Consider the following 18,798-nt stretch of genomic DNA (forward strand, 5'->3'; position numbering starts at 1 on the left):
CAGCATGCATATGTCTAAGGATGGCCTTCTCATGATCCATTATATCAGCCAGAACATGTACCTGCCGGGGCCTGCCGAGCAAATGTCAGTGTGGAGGAAATAATAAAATGTAAAACTGCACATTACATAGAATCCCTGCTTGTGATATCAGAAAAGAGAGCTCAGTGTAAAGTAGCTAAATGTAATACCATGTTCAAACAGTATGTCATGGCTATGTTGTCTGACTGTAGTATTTATTGTAAATACTACATGACCTTGCTGAAATATCTTAGCATGCATGCATACTTACTTAAGGGGTTATTTAGGTGTTATACACCACTCCTGGCAGTTAGAAGGGGAAAGGGATGAAATAGAACTGTGGAACCTCAGAGGACTAGGGAATCTAAAGACTAAAAAAACCCTAAAAACTAGTAAACTCAGAGCCTAGCAAAACTGGGAATTAGGACAACTAGGAAAACTAGGAGAACTTTAAGAATCTGCCTACTAGGGAAACTAAAGAAAAAGGGAATCTGGAGACTGTGGAAACTATGAGAACTAGACACTACACACTAGAGTCCAGGATAAGTAGGATAATTTAAGAAACTAGCAAAGAAAATAGACAGACCTTTAAACTACGGAAGCCAAGAAAACAGAAAACCTGCATATTAGAAATTTAGGAGAAATATGCAATCTAACAAAAACTATCAGAGAAATAGGGGAACCTGTTTATTAGGAAACCTCTGTTAACTAAAGACCCCAAAAAACTAGGAAAGCTAATTATGCAGACTATTTAAAACATTTTTTGGGATTAAAAAAATCTAGAGTCTAGAAAGACTATGACTAATAGATCAGGAGATCTAAGGTTCCTGACCAAGAGGAAGCCTGGAGAGTAGTGAGGCTCAGAGAACCAGAAATTAAAAACCACACAGAAATGAAAGAGTACACAGTCATGGTCCCAGTGGCCTTTATAATAAAAGCTAAATGTAGAAAAGAAATAGCTCAGTTCTTTACATTCACAGAATGAGTGTCTTCATGTTGAACACGCCAACAGGATCAGCACAAATGCAACTGAACACAGTAACAGGCTCAGCAGATACACAATAAAATGACACATAAGACATAATAAACTAAACATATTTTTCACTCTGTGGAACAAGTAACATATACACTCTTAGGGAAAAAATACATCTAGATAGAACCTTTTTTTTCTAGGAGTGTAAATAGTACTGTATTTAAAGTGGATTGGTTTGAGCAATATGTTCATATCACCATCATTTACCAAGGTTTACCAATGGCTTTTTCAAGGTTTACAGTATTCCCACATTGTTACGTACCTTGCCAGATTTTGGGGGGAAAAAATCAGTTAGACCAACATTCAAATGTTCCATCAGGATATTGTGTTATATTTTGTAATTGATTATTGGCACATGTCTATTAGCAGAGTTCCTTTCAGTGTGAGAATCTAACACAGGATTTTAAAACGGTATATATGCTGTGTATATAACGGATACCTGTTCTGAAATATATCTAGGCTACAGCACACATTTCCCCACCAGTATTTGTGTGTAATGAATTTGATTCTCACATAATTTTCTTGGTTTACCCATTACTAACTACACTATTTAGAACACTAGGGGAACACAGCGTGGTTCTTTCTGAAATATATTGGACAGCGCATTTTAGAGAGTTCTAAAACGTGCTCTTTTCATGTTTTAACAGGGAAAGCAATGTGAGTTATTGTTCTTGGAATTCTATAGCCTTCTGGATGCAGAACACTAAGGTTTTACCTCAGATCATGTGATATGATGGCTCTAGAACATTCTGTATATGCATTCTAGAACACTTTGGAGAGTAATAATAGCATGCTCTGATTCTAGCAGTTTTCTTAAAAAATGTTCTAGAACACACTGTGTCCTACAACGAAAGCAAAGAGCGTTCTGGTTCTAGGTATTTCTGAAAACGCATTTTAGAACACTTTCAAAAAGTTGAAAGAACATGTGCTTTTCATGTTCTCCAACAGGAAAAGCAGAACCTGTTATAATTCTAGGGAATTCTTTAGCACAAATACAGCAACTTCACAGCAACTAGGACACAGCAATAATGGCATGTTCTGTGTCTAGCACTTTTCTTGGAGAGAAAAAAAAAAATTACAATACACATTGCGTAGAGAAAACACGGTGATTTCTGGTTATATGACTTTCTGGAAATGCATTCTAGAACATTCTGGGTTTGTACTTGGAGTAAGCAGAATGTGCTTTGTCCACAACTTTCTGAAAATATGTTTTGAGATCAAAATATTCTGGAACTTTGAGATAAACTGTACACAAGAAGAAAACAGACAAACATAACGCCATTAGAAACAATTCAGTACTGCTCATAAATGCTGGTTATAAAACTTACTGCATGGTCACAATCCTGAGCGCGTAAAGCTGGTCAGCAGGAGAGTGTCAGTGAGTTAAAAACACGTTCCCGTGTGACATCTGCAGCTGGGAGGGATCATGTTAAATGCCGATGTCATTACAGTGGAACAGCCACACAGAGCCACTCTGTTTGCACTGGACAAGGAATACGTAATAAACATAAAGCTGACTGGGCTACATACATACATAATATACACAAATACACATCATCGTTTGGTCCTCTTTGAGGGCGGTTCTTCAGTTTTGTGGCCGGCGCGGGTCCGAGGTGTTGGAGAACTCGACTCGCCCTTACGGCCCTTTACTGCAGCAGCACTCTGAGAACGAGAGGAACTGGGAGAGAGATAGACAGACACGTTATTTCTCAGTTAAAATGTCAGTGTTCAAGGACATCAACTTGACATACATCCACACACCCAGTCCTAAAATCATTTTAATGAGGACAATCTAAAAAATATCCATGTATGACTATAATTATTATGGAGACACACCGTGTGTTTGGAGAGCTCTCTTCCTTCCCGCTCAGTTTGCTCACCGCTCTGGTTGATGGCTTACTTGGCTTATTTCTGCACAAAGGAAAATTCTTTTTGACACGTTTTTTTTTTTTGCTGTGACTTTAACTGAAAAGTGACAAGTATGTTATTAATTTTGCTTAACATTAGCCCAGTGCCATTTACTGTCCTAACCTATAAATCCTTATATAAAAACCATCTAATATAATTAGCGTTAATGATCATGATGGCAAACAAAAACAGTCACCCCACTGAATTTGCTCATTGCATTGAAGCTGTATAATTTTCATAAATTATATGGAAAAACTCTTTAAATGGCCTCTAAGAAAATTGGTGATCTAAATATATAACAAAATGTGTAGAAAATCTTAATACTTCTCAGCCTCCAGCCGAGATGCAGAACGTGTTGTTGCTCTAATTTTTGTTTCTTCCTCTTCCTGTTTTTCATCCTCTTCTCCTGTCTCTGTCTCTCCCTCTCTCTTCTCTGGGGCTGCTGAGTTTAAAAAAAAAAAAAAAGTGTCACTATTGAGAATCAAGCACAGTAGAACAACCTTAAAACACAACACAGATACACAGTCCTGTCGCACCCGAGTCATCCACGTTAGAAGTGTTTTTTGAAGATCTGCCTCGCCGTGGAGTCTTTCTCACTGGTTCCTCTTCCTCCTAAAAGAAAGTCGGCATCATTGGTATTTATTCAGCTAGCTCAATAATAAAGGGAACTTGGGGCCCTTTATGGAGCTATTAAATATCTACTGAATTTTGACACACAAAACATATGATGGTGTGTGTGAATTATATGCCTCTGATGATATTGTGTGTGTGTGTGTGTGTGTGTGAGTGAGTGATGAGACAAGAGTGTGTGATCGACTCACAGCCTTCTCTTTAGAGCTCTCTGTTTCTCTGTCCTCTTCTTTTTTCTCCTCTTTTCCTTCCTCTTCTTCCTCAGTCACACTCTCTGAGAGAGAGAGAGAGAGAGACAGAGTGATGAGCAGGACAAATAAAGACACAAACACCTTTAACATATCAAGTGAGTGTGAGTGTGTGTTTACCACTATCTTGTCGTGCTCTCTTCACAGGCTCCTCTTCCTTCTCCTCAGCTGCAAGTTCCTTCAAACAAAGTGAACAGATTATAAATATGTTACTGTGTGTGTGTGTGTGAGAGAGAGAGAGAGTACTGTCATGGATCGGTAGGTTAAACAGTACATCACAATACTGGTAATACACATCAATGTGCTCTGTCTGTCTTTTCCTCCTTTCTCTCTGGTTCTCTGCCTTCCTTTCTGTCTCTATTTTGGTTTTAATTTCTCTCTCTCTCTCTCTCTCTCTCTTCATCTCCAACTGCAACTCTTTCTCTCGTTCTCTCTCTCTTTGTCAAAGCACTAATATAAACCATCACACACACACCATTTTACTCACTTTTCCTACTTTCTCAGGATCCTCAGCTTGGTCAGACCTCTTTCTCCTCAGTGCTGGTTTAGCTGTCAAGTAAAACAAAAATGTGTCTCAGACATACCCATGTGTGTGAGGTGCTGTGCTTTTATGGAGAATTTTCATTTACAGATTATCACACTTTTTATATCACTGTGGATCTATTTTGATGCCAAACAATCCAGATACAATACAGGGGATCATGACCAGTGCTGGCCTGACATTCTGGATCAGTATCAGAAGGATGTTGAGTATTTTTTGATCAAAGCATTTTATGCTGTGAATGTGCATGACGTTGAAAACGGGATTGATACAGGCTTAATAATTAGCTCTGCTTCAAACTGCATTTTCATTTTGGGTTATCATGAAGACCGATTCACCGGGGAGGTGTAACTTCACTTACCCACAGCGGCTGTCTGAACTCCAGAACGCCTTCCTCTACGCGCCTGCAAACACAAACACAGCACACACACACACACATCAGAACTCAGATTCAGTATACCTCATTAAAAGTTGTACATGTAAACGACTTCACCTCTTTTTGCTCCACTTCCTCTCCTGTTGGCTCTGCTTCTTCAGGCTTCGATGCTAGGCATTATGGGAAAAACTCACTTAATTTAGATCATGAGTATTTCAAACTTTTCATAAATCGTGGCTCTGTGATGTGTGAAAAAACATGAACATATGCGACCAGGATGCCAGACCCAACCATAAAAAAATCAACATATGAAGCTTATGATCTAACATTTTACTGTCTTGTCTTATTCTCGGTTTGTCTGTCTATTGATCTGTCTGATGGGCTGTCTTTTTATCCAGTTGTCTATCTGTCTGTATCTAATATATACAGATGAGGGTATATAGGTTTGTCCTTGAATTTCACACTTCTCTGTATTGCAGCCCCGATATATATTTGTGTAAATGTAAATCTATCTGTCTGTCTACTGATCTATATATCTGTTCGGATGTTTACCCGTCTGTCTGTCTAATTTTACATCCACTAGTCTGTCTACAGCTGATTAAGTTTGGTTCATTTTGCTAAAGTATCACCAAAAATGATTAATGTAAAGGGTAATACTCTAATAGTTTGTGTGTACGTGTGTGTGTGCACACTCACAAGCTTCTTTCTGTGAAGCATCTGGGACCTTAGACGATCTTTTCTGTGCAGTTCTGCTTCCATCTTCAATGTCCTCATCCTCACTCTGTCAAACATACACATCAGCAAAAAAATAAAGAAATATAGACACATGCAAGAACACACGAAATTCAATCTTTCCTCACATTTTTATGCGATGGTTTGTTAGTCTCTGTGTCTTTGGCCTCCTGACTGGTTTGAGCTTTGGATGCTGAAACACAGAAAAAAAATTGATGAGTGTGTCTCATTCCTCTGATCTCTGAGTGATATTACACTTGCAAGGGTTAAAAAAAACCCAAAAAAAACACCAAACGCATACCAGTTTCCTTGGCTGACGCTGCTCTCTGACTGGACCATCGTCCTTTGCGGGTCACTCTGCCTTCCAGACGCTCATCCTAAAAAAGATTTATTTATCTTAGTCTTTTCTGATTCAGGTGTACACATGTCAGCTGGATTAAAAGCAGCTTATTAACAGCTTGTTAAGGCGAGTGGAAATCTATGTTCCACACACATGTAATGTTAATCATTGGAACATTCACCCCTCCCTTTCATTTTTTCCAATCATTAACATTCATATTATCAAAACCGCAAACATAAGCATTACAACTGTATCTTTGGCTTCTGAGTGGCGCAACAGAAGAGTGTTCACCACAGCCATTGGTGGCTGGGAGTCCAAAAGAGTGAAACTTGTCATGCTCTCTGGATGGGGCAGAAGCCAGTGTCCTGAGGACAGAGGACAGTCAGCATTTTCCTCTGAGTGTGTTCAGCTTCCCTGTGACGTAGCATGAGCAGCAGTTTTCCGTGTCCCGAAGTGCTACCTAGTGAGAAGGAATAGGCAAATGACCAACTTGGGAAAAATTAGGGCAAAAATCTATTTACCGCTTCTGACACATCAGATTTGTCCTCTTCTTGTCCATCTGACTTAGATACGCTACCTGAAAGAAGGGCACAGAACAGGTTCCACTTAGACAAATAGGGAAAATGGGAACAAACAGCAATACTTGTATTCTTTAGTGTTATAAGGCACTGTACAAACATAATGTACAATTCAAAATACACACAGAAGTTTATAACGTACTGGCTTGTTTAACTAATTTAGGACGTCGCCCTCTCCGCGCCGGCTGTGTCTGTGCCTCCTGGGTTTGAACTTCCTGCATCTTTGCCTCCTGCGCCTGGGCATCTGGTGCATTTGCTTCCTGCGCCTGGGTCTCCTTTGCCTCCAGCGCATCCTGCACTTGTGTCTCCTGCGCCTGTGTCTCCTGCTCCTGTTTCTCCTGTGCTTTTGCCTCCTGCACCTCCTGACCCTGCGCCTCCTGCAGCTGGGTATCCTGCATTTCCTGTGCCTTATTCGTCTGAGCCTCCTGTGCCTGTGCCTCCTGAACATGTGCTTCCTGCTCCTCTGCCTCTTGTGTCTGCACATCCTGGGTCTGCGCCTCCTGCTCCTGTGCGTTTGCCTCTTGTGTCTGGGACTCCTGCATCTGGGTCTCCTGCTCCTGCAACTTGGGTGCCTCCTGTGTGGGTGCCTCCTGCGCGGGTGCCTCCTGTGTGGGTGCCTCCTGCGTGGGTGCCTCCTGCGCGGGTGCCTCCTGCACTGGTGCCTCTTGCACTGGTGCCTCTTGCACCTGGGCCTCCTGTGCCTGGGCCTCTTGCACAGTGTTCTCTGTTTTGCTCTGTAGTCACACACACAGCTGATTCACGAAGTGTCCAGTACAAATACTTCTAATTTTATAAACAAGCGAATGCACAGTAAATTCACGACTGCTACTAACCAAGTTACTGTAGTTTGTCCATGCTGCTTCAGCAATTACATAAGTTTAACCATTTTAGTGTATTTAGAGTAGGCTTGCTACATGAAGAGCTAGAATAGTCCATGTGTTACTGTTTTTACTCTAATTACATGCACCAATATTTTACATGCACCAATATTTACTCCAGGAGTTTGCCTATTTTTTTTAATATGCTTCTTGCAGATGTGCAACAGTTATGGCAGACGTGATACCCCAGCAGTTACAGTATCTTTTTCCATTTGTTGGTGTATTTGTAGTAGGCTTACTATTGTCCATTACTTAAGGTATAATACAGTCAGCATCACAGTATTTTTATTATTTTTTTTTACATTTTTGATTTTTTATTTACAGCAATTGTGCAACTTCAACAGTTACAGTAGTTTGCCTGTTGGTTTCTGTATTTATGCTGCACATGCTACTCGCACTTACAATAGTTTGTCCATTTGTTAGTGTATTTACGGTAGTCGTGCTACTCCAGCAGTTACAGTAGTTTGCCTGTTGGTTTCTGTATTTATGCTGCACATGCTACTCGCACTTACAATAGTTTGTCCATTTGTTAGTGTATTTACGGTAGTCATGCTACTCCAGCAGTTACGGTAGTTTGTCCATTATTTAAAGTATTTATGATTAGTGTGCAAGTTCCACTTGTTAGTCTACTTGTTAGTGCATTTGTGGTGTTCTTAGCTTGGTATTATCATCACAGTTTAGCCAGTTTTTACAGTTGTTTTTACATACAAGTGGTCTGCTTGTTTATTAGGTTAAACCAATTGTTAACACAACATTGCGTTAATAATACAAGCAACCAATTAGCATCCGATTTCTTGTAATGTGAAAACCGCATATACAAATTTCAATGTCAGTTTAAAATCATTCATAATGCAGCCCTACTCTAATGTACAAATGTTAAACATTTTGGCTACAAGTAACAGACTTACCTTTGTGCCCTCAGCTGTGTGAATGCTTTCACTCGGAGTTTGTGTGTGTATTTGGCTGGCATCAGTCTCAGCTGAAAACAGTAAAAAATAATAATAATAATTTTTTTTTTTTAGGTCTGTATTGTATATAAAACAACTACAACCCAGTTACCAAAGGTATTCCTAAAAGGTATCAGCAACATCAATAGTTAGACACCCAGACTTACCGGATTCTCCTGCTGGTTCATCATTAGCAGAGATTTCTGGTTTAGAAACGTCAGACTTTGTTTTTGATTCACCGTTGTTGATCTGAACATATGGACACATTCAAGGCAATTTGGTAACTGTCATGCTAAATACATTTAAAACATGCCTAGTTTTCCACTTCTATGGTCAACAAAATCTATACCAGATATGATGTTAATCTCACCTCAGATGTTGCTTCCTCTTTAGACACTGTGTCTGTGGCCTTTCCTTCAATGGCTGTGTTGGCTAGAGCTGGAGAAAAAAAAGGTAATCAGTTTGATTAAAATAACAAAACATTGCACACCCTGTGTTCTAAGTGTTCTAGAAAAACTGATGATTTACTACATTACATTTGATTTACTACATTTATGTTGAATAAAACATGGGAAAAGATGATGATCTGCTACATTATCCAGAACCTTAAGTGGCAACATCATAATCAATTGCATAATCCAGAAGTGAGAAAGGCAATCGTTATGATTTACTGCACTACTTAAAACAAATGAAAAGCAAAGTCTAGATCTAGAAGAGAAAACTGAAAATATCACTATCTAGAACACAGCCTTTACTGCATTATCTAAAACACAGGATGGGCTACAGTATTATCTACAGCAATAATGCAACAAAGCCAAAATTTATATGATCTAGAACAGATTAGGAGAAATATTATGATCTGCACTAGCCAGAACACACAAGCAGTTACTGAATAATCTAGAACAATATAGAACGAGGCCACAGTTTATATAATCTAGAATGGAGAAGGCTCAATGTCATTACCTACTGCATTATCCAGACCACACAAGAAGCTAATGAATAATCTATAACACTATAGAGCAAGGTAACTAGCATTATCTAGAACACATGGAATAGCTGAATTGTTTGGAGCATTTTCACAAAGGAAGGGCTATTGCATTATCTAGAACACAGGCAAGTGAATAAAGGAGAACTACCTTCAGTGCGTTTGTCTCCTTCCTCTGAGTCACGAGCAGATGATTCACTTTCAGACTCATTCGTAACTTCTTTAGGTGGCTTTATCGCACTTGTCACATCAACCAGGTCTGAGGCTAAAGACTCCACCTGCTGCCCAGCAACATGTGTATCTTCAGTGATAAAACTTGGTGAAACCGCCTGATCTGGATCCATGGAGAGTAATGTGAGTGCTGCTTCCTTCATCTTTATATCCGCATCCCGGAAAGAACTCTCAGCTACCTGTCCATCAGAAGCACCAGTGGAGTTGCTTACAGCTGCAGAAGCACAGACATCCATCAAGGACAGGAGGGCATCAGCCTCTGCAGGGATGGGACAGGGCTGAGGCTGGCTCTCGGCCAGTCTCATGGTGGCCTCTTCCTCGTCGTCAGGATCTGGAGTGATGTCACTCAGGGCATCATACATGTCGTCAGGGACAGAGGTGCTGTTAGCTTCAGCAGGAACTGGATTAGGAAGTGTGTCGGAACCCTGAGGGACTGTGAGTTCAGATGCTGGGACTGAGTTTGAGGGCTGGGCAACTGTGAGATCAGACTCTGGGATGGAGTCTGAGGACTCAGCAACCATGAGAATGGATGTTGGGATTGAGACTGAGGACTGAGGGACAGCGAGATCAGTATTTGGTTTTATGTCTGATATTTCAGGAACTGTGAAATTAGGCTTGGAGGAGTTAGAATTCATGAGATCAGAACTTTGATTTGAATCTGAAGACTGAGGAACTGTAAGATCAGATACTGAAGTTAATTCTGAGGACTGCAGTGGTGTTGTACTAACAAGATCAGACTCTGTAGGTGGACTTTGTTCTTTTACAGAAGATTCTGTGGGTGCATCAAAGACGTGTGGTGATGCGAGTTCAGATTTTGCAGCATTGGCTTGTGGGGGTGTAATGACAGACTCTGTATCTATGGCATGAGGTGCTGTAGGTTCAGACTCTGTATCCATGGTTTGCGGGGCTGTAAGATTAGACTCTGCATCTCTGGATTGTAAGGCTGTAAGATCAGACTCTGTATCCATAGCTTGTGAGTCTGAAGTAAGGTCAGACTTTCTGAGAGACTCTGTGATGGACTGGTCTGTGGAATCAGACTCTGCGGCAGAATCCAAGGCCTGTGGGTTTGAGACATGAGACTCTGTAAGGGACTCCAAGACCTGTGGGGTTTTGAGTTCTGATTCACCAAGAGACTCTGAGACTTGTTGAACTGTAAGGTCAGACGTTGTGAGGGATTCTGAAGCTTGTTGTGCTTGAGTGTTTGAAGGCTGAGAAGCCATTCCACCTGCAGTCTGTACCTCTTCAGCAACTGCTGACGGAACAGAGGAACTGGAAGAAAGATCATCTGCTTCCAAGATTCTTCTTTCGTTTTCACTGTCTCCTCCCTTCTTCTCTGACTCTTTTGTCTTCTTCTCACTTGTTTTCTTTGTGCTCTTTGCATCTTTCCCTTTCTCAACACGGTCTTCTGAGACCCTCCTGTCCTCTTTCATCACTCCCTCCTTTTTCTTCTCCTTTGAGTACTCCAACTTGCTAGGAGCTGCTGCTGCTTTTCCCTTGGCTTCCTGACCTTGGGCTTTCTTGTCTGTCTTGGTCATTAATGGACTCTGAGATTTCAAGTCATCTCTGGACTTGGATCTTGTTTTTTCTGACACAGATTTGACCTTTGGTCCTGCCTCTGAATTCTTGACCTTTGTGTCTGAGCTATGTTTGGGAGCCTCTGATGTGGAGCTTTTGTCTTTACCACCAGCACCTACATCTTTGCCATCTTGTCTGACCTTTACCTTCTCTAGAGATTTAACCTCTGGGTGACTTTTTGACCGTTTCAAAATGTCTTTAGATTGCTTGTCTTTCTTCTTGTTGAAATCAGAAGCAGCCTCACCCTCGGACCTCTCCTCTGTGGAGCCAGTAGAATCCAGGCGATGCTGCTGTTTTGGGTCAGTCTTGCCCAGTGATTTTTCTCCTTTTATTTTTTCTTTCATAGTCTCTGAGGGCATCTTTTCTTTCTTCAAATCCTTGGTCGTTCCCTCCTCTGGGACTGATCCCTCCATCACAGAAAGCCTTCCTTCCCTTCCTGACACAGAGCCCTTCTTGTCTCCTTTAACCTTTGAGCCTTTTTTCTCTACTTTGTCATCAACTGTACCTTTCACCACCCCTCCCTCCTTCTCCTCTGCCACAGCCTCTCCTCCTTTCTTATTTTCTGGCTTCTGTTTGTACCTGGCTCGTTCATCTGACACACCACGCTCTTTCTCATTCTCTTTTCGCTCTTTCTCTCTGCGAGCATGTCGCTCATTCTTCCCACCGCCTCTCTGTCTGAGAGCCTCCTCAGTTCCCAGCTCGAGGTCCAGGATGAACGAGTGTGTACGGTTTTTGTCAAGGATTTTGCGTGGTTCGTTTGAGTCCTCTGAAATGCTCTTCCTCCTCCGCTGCTCCTCCTCAGACAGCTTCTTAACAGGCTTCTGAGAGATTGCTTTAAACTTCACTGCATCCTACATGGACAATACTACGTTAGGGACTGTAACTTTAACAGAGATCAGAGACTGTTTTATTAGGGATCAAAGCACTTATTCTTAAGGGACTGAGTTTTAATGGGGAACAAGGACTACATCTTTATTAGAGATGAGGAACAGTAGCTTAAAAAGGAGTTTATAGCTGACAGAAATAGTTATATGGTTATAGTAAAATTTGAGGACTGTAAAGTTAATGGCACTGTATTTTTTTTAGGCTTAGGATACTTAAAATTTTGACTTTGCAATGTCTACATGTACTTTGCCACAATTTCTCTGCTTTGGATGTAAAGTGAACAGGTCTAACCAATCACAACTGTTCCACTTGGCTTCTATAAAACTATGTGATTCTGCTGAAGACGTCTATTCTGCTAGGAGCAATTTTGTAAGAAAAACAAACCAGCGAGATAAAAGTAACCCAGCAAGCACAGCACAGTGGTAAATGTATCTATCTATCTATCAATTCTAAATTTTAGTACCGGTAGTTCAGTACTAAATGTGGGCCAAACAATCCTGATTCTTCCTAGTTGTGCAGTTAAGATCTGCTTGAATGGCATAGTGGGCTGGGACTCTCGGACAGTGGAAAGTGAATCAAGTGTGCTCATTAAGATGTTAGTCCATGTCCAGACAGTTCTAAGATCAGTCTCATCTGAGAGGACAATGTTTAATATAACACTAATATTTGGTAACATGCAAACATATTTAATATGTTTGGTTACATACAAATTAAAAAAAAATTACAATGTATTCCCTGTGACTTTAATGGAAATCTGACTTGGTAAATTAATACAAATCATGGACTTTAGATTTAAGGAACATTAAGGAATATTAAACTTAATCAAAAATCATGATTTTAGTTTGTATTATGGTATGTAATGTCCATAACAGTAAAGGATTTAAAAGGCAGTAACACATAATTCAGCATATACCGTATGTATTTTTGTGAACTGTGATTCTGTATTATCTTTTATTTCGAGCTTTATTGTGAACAGCTGCATATTATTTTGCATTTTTTTAAATACTACTTGTTATATTACTACTATGAGAAAAAAGAAATGTGTGGCAGGGAAAGGTGGAGGAATAAAAGTGATTAAATTAAAGAGAGATGTAACAAAGAAAGAAAGCCAGGAAGAAAGTGAGACAGAGGGAGAGACTCACATCTTTCTTTACGGATTCAGGATCTCCATCACTCTTCTTCTTGCTGCCAGAGTCGTCTTCTTTCCTGCATTCCAAATAAATGAAAGAAGCTTTGAACAAAAAGTGGAACAGGTGAACCCACGCAGATGAAAACACATACACATACACACACACACGCACACACACACACACACACACACCGTGAGTCTCTCTTCCTCTTTCTGCTGAGTGCCACCTTCTTTTCCAGAACTTTCTTCTCTTTCCTTGCTTCTTTTGCTTGAGGTCTCTGAACCTCCTGCTTTTCCTTTTCTGCCAAGAGGAGGAAAAAAAATACAAATAAAGAAACACACACAAAACATATTACATGTTCATGTTGAATATGATGTTAATGATAATGACGATAACAAAAGTGGTTACATCGTACCCTGTAGCTCTGCCTGCGCCGCCTTCTGCCTCCTCTTTTCCTCAAGACGCTCCCGGTTCTGTTGGCGCTTCAGCAGTCTTTCCTCTTTGTCCTTCGCCTGGAAAAACAAAAAGAAATCACAGGTTATAGAGGCAACATAAAACCCTCACCTTCTCACCTTTCTGTACCAAACCTTTTTTTGCAGTGCATTTTTTGCACTGGAGCTGCCAAGCAACAAGCAAGAGAAATGTACAGCCTTCAATTTAACACTGTGAGAATCTGCACATCTAATTAGCTACATTTTTTTTTCTTTTTTTTTTAACAGTTCATTGTTTTGTTTAAAGAAAAAAAAATAGATTCATAGACATCATGGACCAGAGCTTAAACAGTGATTTGAGAGTGCAACCCGTTCACTCACAGCAGAACGACGTCGCTGCTCCACTGTAACCTCATCGTCAGAGTCGCTATAGTAACGAGAGTAAAGGAAAGGCTTGTGAATGTAGCCTTGGCGGGATCCACGAGGTTTTTTCTCCTTATTCTCATCAGATTCCTCTCCGGTAGCTTTCTTCTGAACCTTTTCATCTACACACAGAATTTAAGAATCATTTAACACATCAAAGACTTTATTATATAAAGTAGCACCAACGCAGATACAACACAGTTATGTTTGTCATGGGAATGTCTAATATTTTAGAAAGGAAAGGAGCTAATGTTATTATTCATGCTTCAGTTATTAGTCTATTACTAATATTTAAAGAAAGTAAATATTTAAATAAGAGCTATTCATTCAGTAGTGACAAATCTGAGAAAGGGCTAAAATATGAGGAGTAGGCATAATAATGTTAATGTGAAATGTATCAAACCAGTTAATTCCTGTTACTCTCAGAACTACTGTCACAGAAAATTAATCAACACCTTCTGACCAATCAGATTTGAGAATTCAAGTGCTTTGGTATAAATAACACCCCTTACACAAAGGTCGAGTGTGTGTAGAGAATTAATTAATTAAAAAGGGCTGTGTCTTACCTTCTGAGGTGATCTCTCCTTCCTCGGTGGATTCAGAAGGTGGCTCCTCGTCCTCACTGTCATCGTCAAAAGACGAAAGGTCGCTTGTGTGGACTGAACTCACCGTGATGTCGCTCAAACCCTCCAGATCCGAGTCCTCCAGAGAGTATTCTGCCACAACACACACACACAAACACAGATGAGCAAACACAGTCTTGGACTAGAAAACAACACTGTGGCTTGGAAATATTTCACTTTGTTCGGGTTCAATGTATCACAAAAAAAAAAAAAAATGACCGCAACTTAAACTTGTTCTTTCATTAGTTACTATTTCAGCTTACTATAGTAGTTTTATTTATAAAGACCTTATCAACCAGTTGCCACTGTATATCACATTTATATATCCTAAACAGTAATTCCAGTGACTGGAATACACTTCTGGTCCCTTAAAGTTTTAAGGGATTTGAAAAATCCCCTAGAATGCACCAGTGGAGATTTTTAAGGTATAATTTCAGAATCTTTTTTCTCTTATTTTATAACTGTTTTATTTTTCTTGCGTTATCGGTTCGTGTAAATCTATAATTTGTGAACCATTTTCTATGCATTTATAACAGTTCCAGGTGATTGTTCATTGATTGTTTTACTTTGCGACAATTTTAGCAAGTTTATTATCTAAATGTATTCTCATTCAGATGCCTTTGGTTTCTTTTCTTCAGAACTCAACACAGATCCTGCACATGACCAAAAAAAAAAAAAAACCCACAGACATCAGCGTTTTTTAAAAGCAGCCACATCAGCCGCTTTCTATAGGATTACACATGAAATCTGTGCTGGCAGTTTAGGGGGTAAAAAAATGGCAAGTGTGAAAAGTGTATAATGGAATAGTATGATAAGGAAATCTGATGCTCTCTGGATCTGATGTTTCGGATCACTCTGTTACCTTCTTTCAGTCGTTCTCTTGCTTTCTGGCGAATGTGCAGTTTGTCAGTGCTGCTCTCCTCCCTGTTCTTCCCTGACCCTTTCTTATCTTTTGCGTCCTCTCCTTTCTTTTCTTTTTCCTCTTCTCCTTTCTTTTCCTTCTCCTCCTCTCGCTCTTCTTCTTCTTCCTCTTTCTTGACCTCCTCAGGCTCCTCAGTCTGTTGATCCACCTCCATTGTCTCTTTCTGTCTCTCCTCCTCCCTCTCTCGCTCTTTGCTCGTCTCATCTTCATTCCCTCCGAGCTTCTCTTCTTGCTCATCCTCCTCTTTTGTCCTCTCCTCTTCCTTCTCATCCTCCTCTACCAGGCTCATGTCTTCCTCTCCTCCGTCTTCTGTCTTTATAACAGAGGGATCGTGGCTCTGAGAGGGGGCGGAGTCTGAGACTGGAGTCGAGGAGATTGCTGATGAAGGGGAGAGAGAAAATATATGTGCATCAATGTAGTGAAAAACACACACACACACACACACACACACATATATATATATATATGAGAGAGAGCGAGAGAAAGAGACAGAAAGAAAATGGGGGGGGAAAGGGTAAGGAGAACTGAAAGTGAATGAGGAGTGAAAAAGAGGAGTGCGGGAAGAACTTTGAGGGTGGGTAAATAAGTGAAGAAAATGACACCGAAAGAGTGCGAGAGACTGGTAGGTGTGAGAAAACGATGACAAGACAGAGAAGAACAGCACAAGAAAGAGAGAGAATGTGCAAACAAGAAAGAAAGGGAAAGAGTAAGTGTAAATAATATGAGCAAGGAGGGGAAGGTAAATGAAAGGACACAAAGAAATGAATCGTTTTCAGAAGTGTGTGAGCTCTGTTACCTGGAGATGGCAGCTGAGCTTCCTGGTTTTCCTCCACCTGTGCGACAGTGTATGGAGGCTCGTCCTCCTCCATGTGATTGCCAGGAGACAGGAACTGACGGACAACACGTTCCACCTGTGGCCGAAAGGTGTGCTGAACTTTGGGGTCGACGACCTGCGCTACAATCCGATCTACGCCCTGCTCCAGCAAGCCCGACCTGAGGTAAACAATAAATAACAACAAACAACTCACACCATGAGCTGACGGTTTGATATGATCCTTATTTGTCCATTCTTCGACGCTGCTCCTGAGCACTTGTTGTCTTGGAATGAGTCCATTCAGTACCATGAATCTTGGTAATGAATGTTCAACAGCTTTGAAGAATGGACAAATCTAGAATCATGTTAAATGACCAACAATCCAATCCATGTATGAAGAACCAGTACCAGATCTGGAATATATAGTGCAACTAAATCTTTCAGCAAACATTGACAACTACAAATATTCCAAGGTTCGAAATGATCTGAGACACAGATTCCCAAACCTGTTGGGAATAAAGTCTTGTATAAAAAACATGTAACTAGGTCTGATGATACATACTGGAGCACGAGTTGCCTGATGCTGTTTCTCAGCTGGTTCTTGTTGAGTTGAGGACTCCATGTGTGGTTAGAGAGGTGATTAGACACAAAGTTGTCCACTCGCTGTCTCAGGTGCAGGTACGCAGGCTGAAAGAGAAGCAAAACTGAAGCCTATACTCACCAACCACTTTATTAGGAACACCTGTACACCTGCTCATTCACATAATTATCCAATCAGGCATTCATGTGGCAGCAGTGGACTGCTAAGAATTATGCAGAAACAACTCAAGAGCTTAAGTTAATGTTCACATCAAACATCAGAATGTGGGAAAGAATGTGATCTCAGTGACTTTGACCGTGGCATGGCTGTTGGTGCTTTGAGTATTTCAGAAACTGCAGATGTCCTGGGATTTGCATGCACAACAGTCTCTAGAGTTTACACAGACTAGTTTGAGACAAATAACCACTCCTTACAACCATGCTAAGCAGAAAAGCATCCCAGTACATGTGGCATGTCAAACATTGAGGCAGATGAGCTACAACAGCAGAAAACCACATCAGGTTCCACTCCTGTCAACCAAGAACAGGAAGCTGAAGCTACAGTGGGCACAGGTTCACCCAAACTGGACAGCTGCAAATGAGAAAAAAACAAGACTACCACTTCAGCCTCAGATTCCTGTTCTTGGCTGACAGGAGTGAAACCCAATGTGATTTTCTGTTGTCGTATCCCATCAATGTTTGACATGTTGCGTGTACTGAGCTGCTTTTCTGCTCACCATGGTTGTAAAGAGTGGTTATTTGCATTACCGTAGCCTTCCTGTCAACTCTGGTCAGTCTGGCCATTCTGCTTTGACCTGTGATGTGAGATGTGCGTTTGTCTAATTGTTCTCTCTACATTTTAGTTTACTATGAATATTTTATCTCATAGTTACATAAACATGCGATTTTATTCTGATTACTTTTTGATTTGTTATTATTGTTTATTGCTGCTCCTTTATTATTATTATTATCAGTCTCAATACGTTTTATTAGGTATGAATACATTTATTAATACAGCTAACAAAACCCAAACAAAAATAAGCAAGAATATTTATCATATTTACTAATCTATGAATTACATTGGAAAAATATTGCACACATTTATAAGAAGAATTGTTCCATAATATTAGACAAGCTCTGAAGCACGCCTAATGTTTACATATTACTGCATACAGACTACACATCAATATATAAATGTATATAGCTTTACAAAAATGATCTAAAACAGTCGTGTTAACAAATCTACAATAAACTGAAATCTTAACTTATGACATTAGCCGGTTAGCTTAGCACACACAGCCCCCTTACCTTTGTATCGACATCCGCCAAGCAATCTCTCCTGAACTGGTCAAAAAGTCCCTGTGTTTTTAAGTGATTTACGATCATGGCGACCAGCTGAGGGTCACCCGGAGGTAAACCAGCCATCTGGGCTGTTTTAATGATTTAACAGTTTTAAAACGATATCTAGAGACTCGGGTTGAGGATCAACCCCTGTCTATGGAAATATTTTGATTTCGGCGTTGAACATGAATGAACCGGATGTTGATCGTTGACACAGGAAGTAAAACACAATGCACGGAATAAACTATAAAAATATTTTTTATACAGTCTTAAGATTGTGTAAAATATTTTAGATTTTTTTTTGTCTACTGTGTGCGTTTTTATTTTGGCAAAATATAGAAAATGTAAAAAAAACCCAGAAACAACGAATAATATTATTTTCTTTTTAATTTTAAAATAAGACCATCGTTTAATGTGCTGGAAATTACAGCGAAGTGCTTTTATAAACTTATTTGTAATTTTTTTTGCCGATTTTTAATAACATACAGCAAATAAAAATAAATCCATGTATTAATATTTAGCATAGAATATATTATTAAAATACAACGAATAAAGTAGGCGATTCTTCTGTAACGGCGCCCTCTGTCGGAAGAAATTATTTTATGCATGTTTGCTATGAAAACTATTCAA

At 40.0% G+C, this 18,798-nt stretch overlaps 1 protein-coding gene across 2 annotated transcripts; it reads right to left on the reverse strand.

Annotated features, from left to right (window-relative positions):
* Positions 1-926: 926 nt before the first annotated feature.
* On the reverse strand, positions 927-18,352 carry bod1l1 (biorientation of chromosomes in cell division 1-like 1). Of its 2 annotated transcripts, none has more exons than XM_053239326.1 (27): positions 18,136-18,352; positions 16,811-16,935; positions 16,231-16,427; positions 15,375-15,812; positions 14,456-14,605; positions 13,848-14,011; positions 13,451-13,547; positions 13,227-13,335; positions 13,048-13,111; positions 9,366-11,871; positions 8,600-8,667; positions 8,397-8,478; positions 8,191-8,261; positions 6,547-7,138; positions 6,348-6,403; positions 5,788-5,863; positions 5,615-5,679; positions 5,451-5,535; positions 4,872-4,924; positions 4,740-4,782; positions 4,325-4,386; positions 3,958-4,015; positions 3,781-3,863; positions 3,496-3,571; positions 3,284-3,398; positions 2,888-2,962; positions 927-2,729 (listed from the first exon to the last, which is right to left on the reverse strand). In XM_053239326.1, exons 1-27 carry the CDS (start codon positions 18,250-18,252, stop codon positions 2,606-2,608), a joined length of 5,751 nt encoding a protein of 1,916 aa, XP_053095301.1. In that variant the 5' UTR covers positions 18,253-18,352; the 3' UTR covers positions 927-2,605. The 2 variants fall into 2 exon arrangements, with proteins under 2 accessions (XP_053095301.1, XP_034165701.2); XM_034309810.2 differs by having other exon boundaries at positions 3,284-3,401.
* Between the last annotated feature and the right edge of the window lie 446 nt (positions 18,353-18,798).

Source organism: Pangasianodon hypophthalmus, chromosome 13 (assembly GCF_027358585.1).
Source record: "Pangasianodon hypophthalmus isolate fPanHyp1 chromosome 13, fPanHyp1.pri, whole genome shotgun sequence".
NCBI classification, from domain to species: Eukaryota; Metazoa; Chordata; class Actinopteri; order Siluriformes; family Pangasiidae; genus Pangasianodon; species Pangasianodon hypophthalmus.

Bases quoted from the DNA above. Each gene is read 5' to 3' on its own strand.
- bod1l1 (XM_034309810.2), bottom strand. From the start codon at position 18,252: ATGGCTGGTTTACCTCCGGGTGACCCTCAGCTGGTCGCCATGATCGTA. The intron at 16,428-16,810 runs GTATGTATCATC...TGTTTACCTCAG, and splicing joins ATCAGGCAACTCGTGCTCCA to GTCGGGCTTGCTGGAGCAGG. The intron at 2,963-3,283 runs GTATTAAGATTT...TCCTTTGTGCAG, and splicing joins TCTCGGCTGGAGGCTGAGAA to AAATAAGCCAAGTAAGCCAT.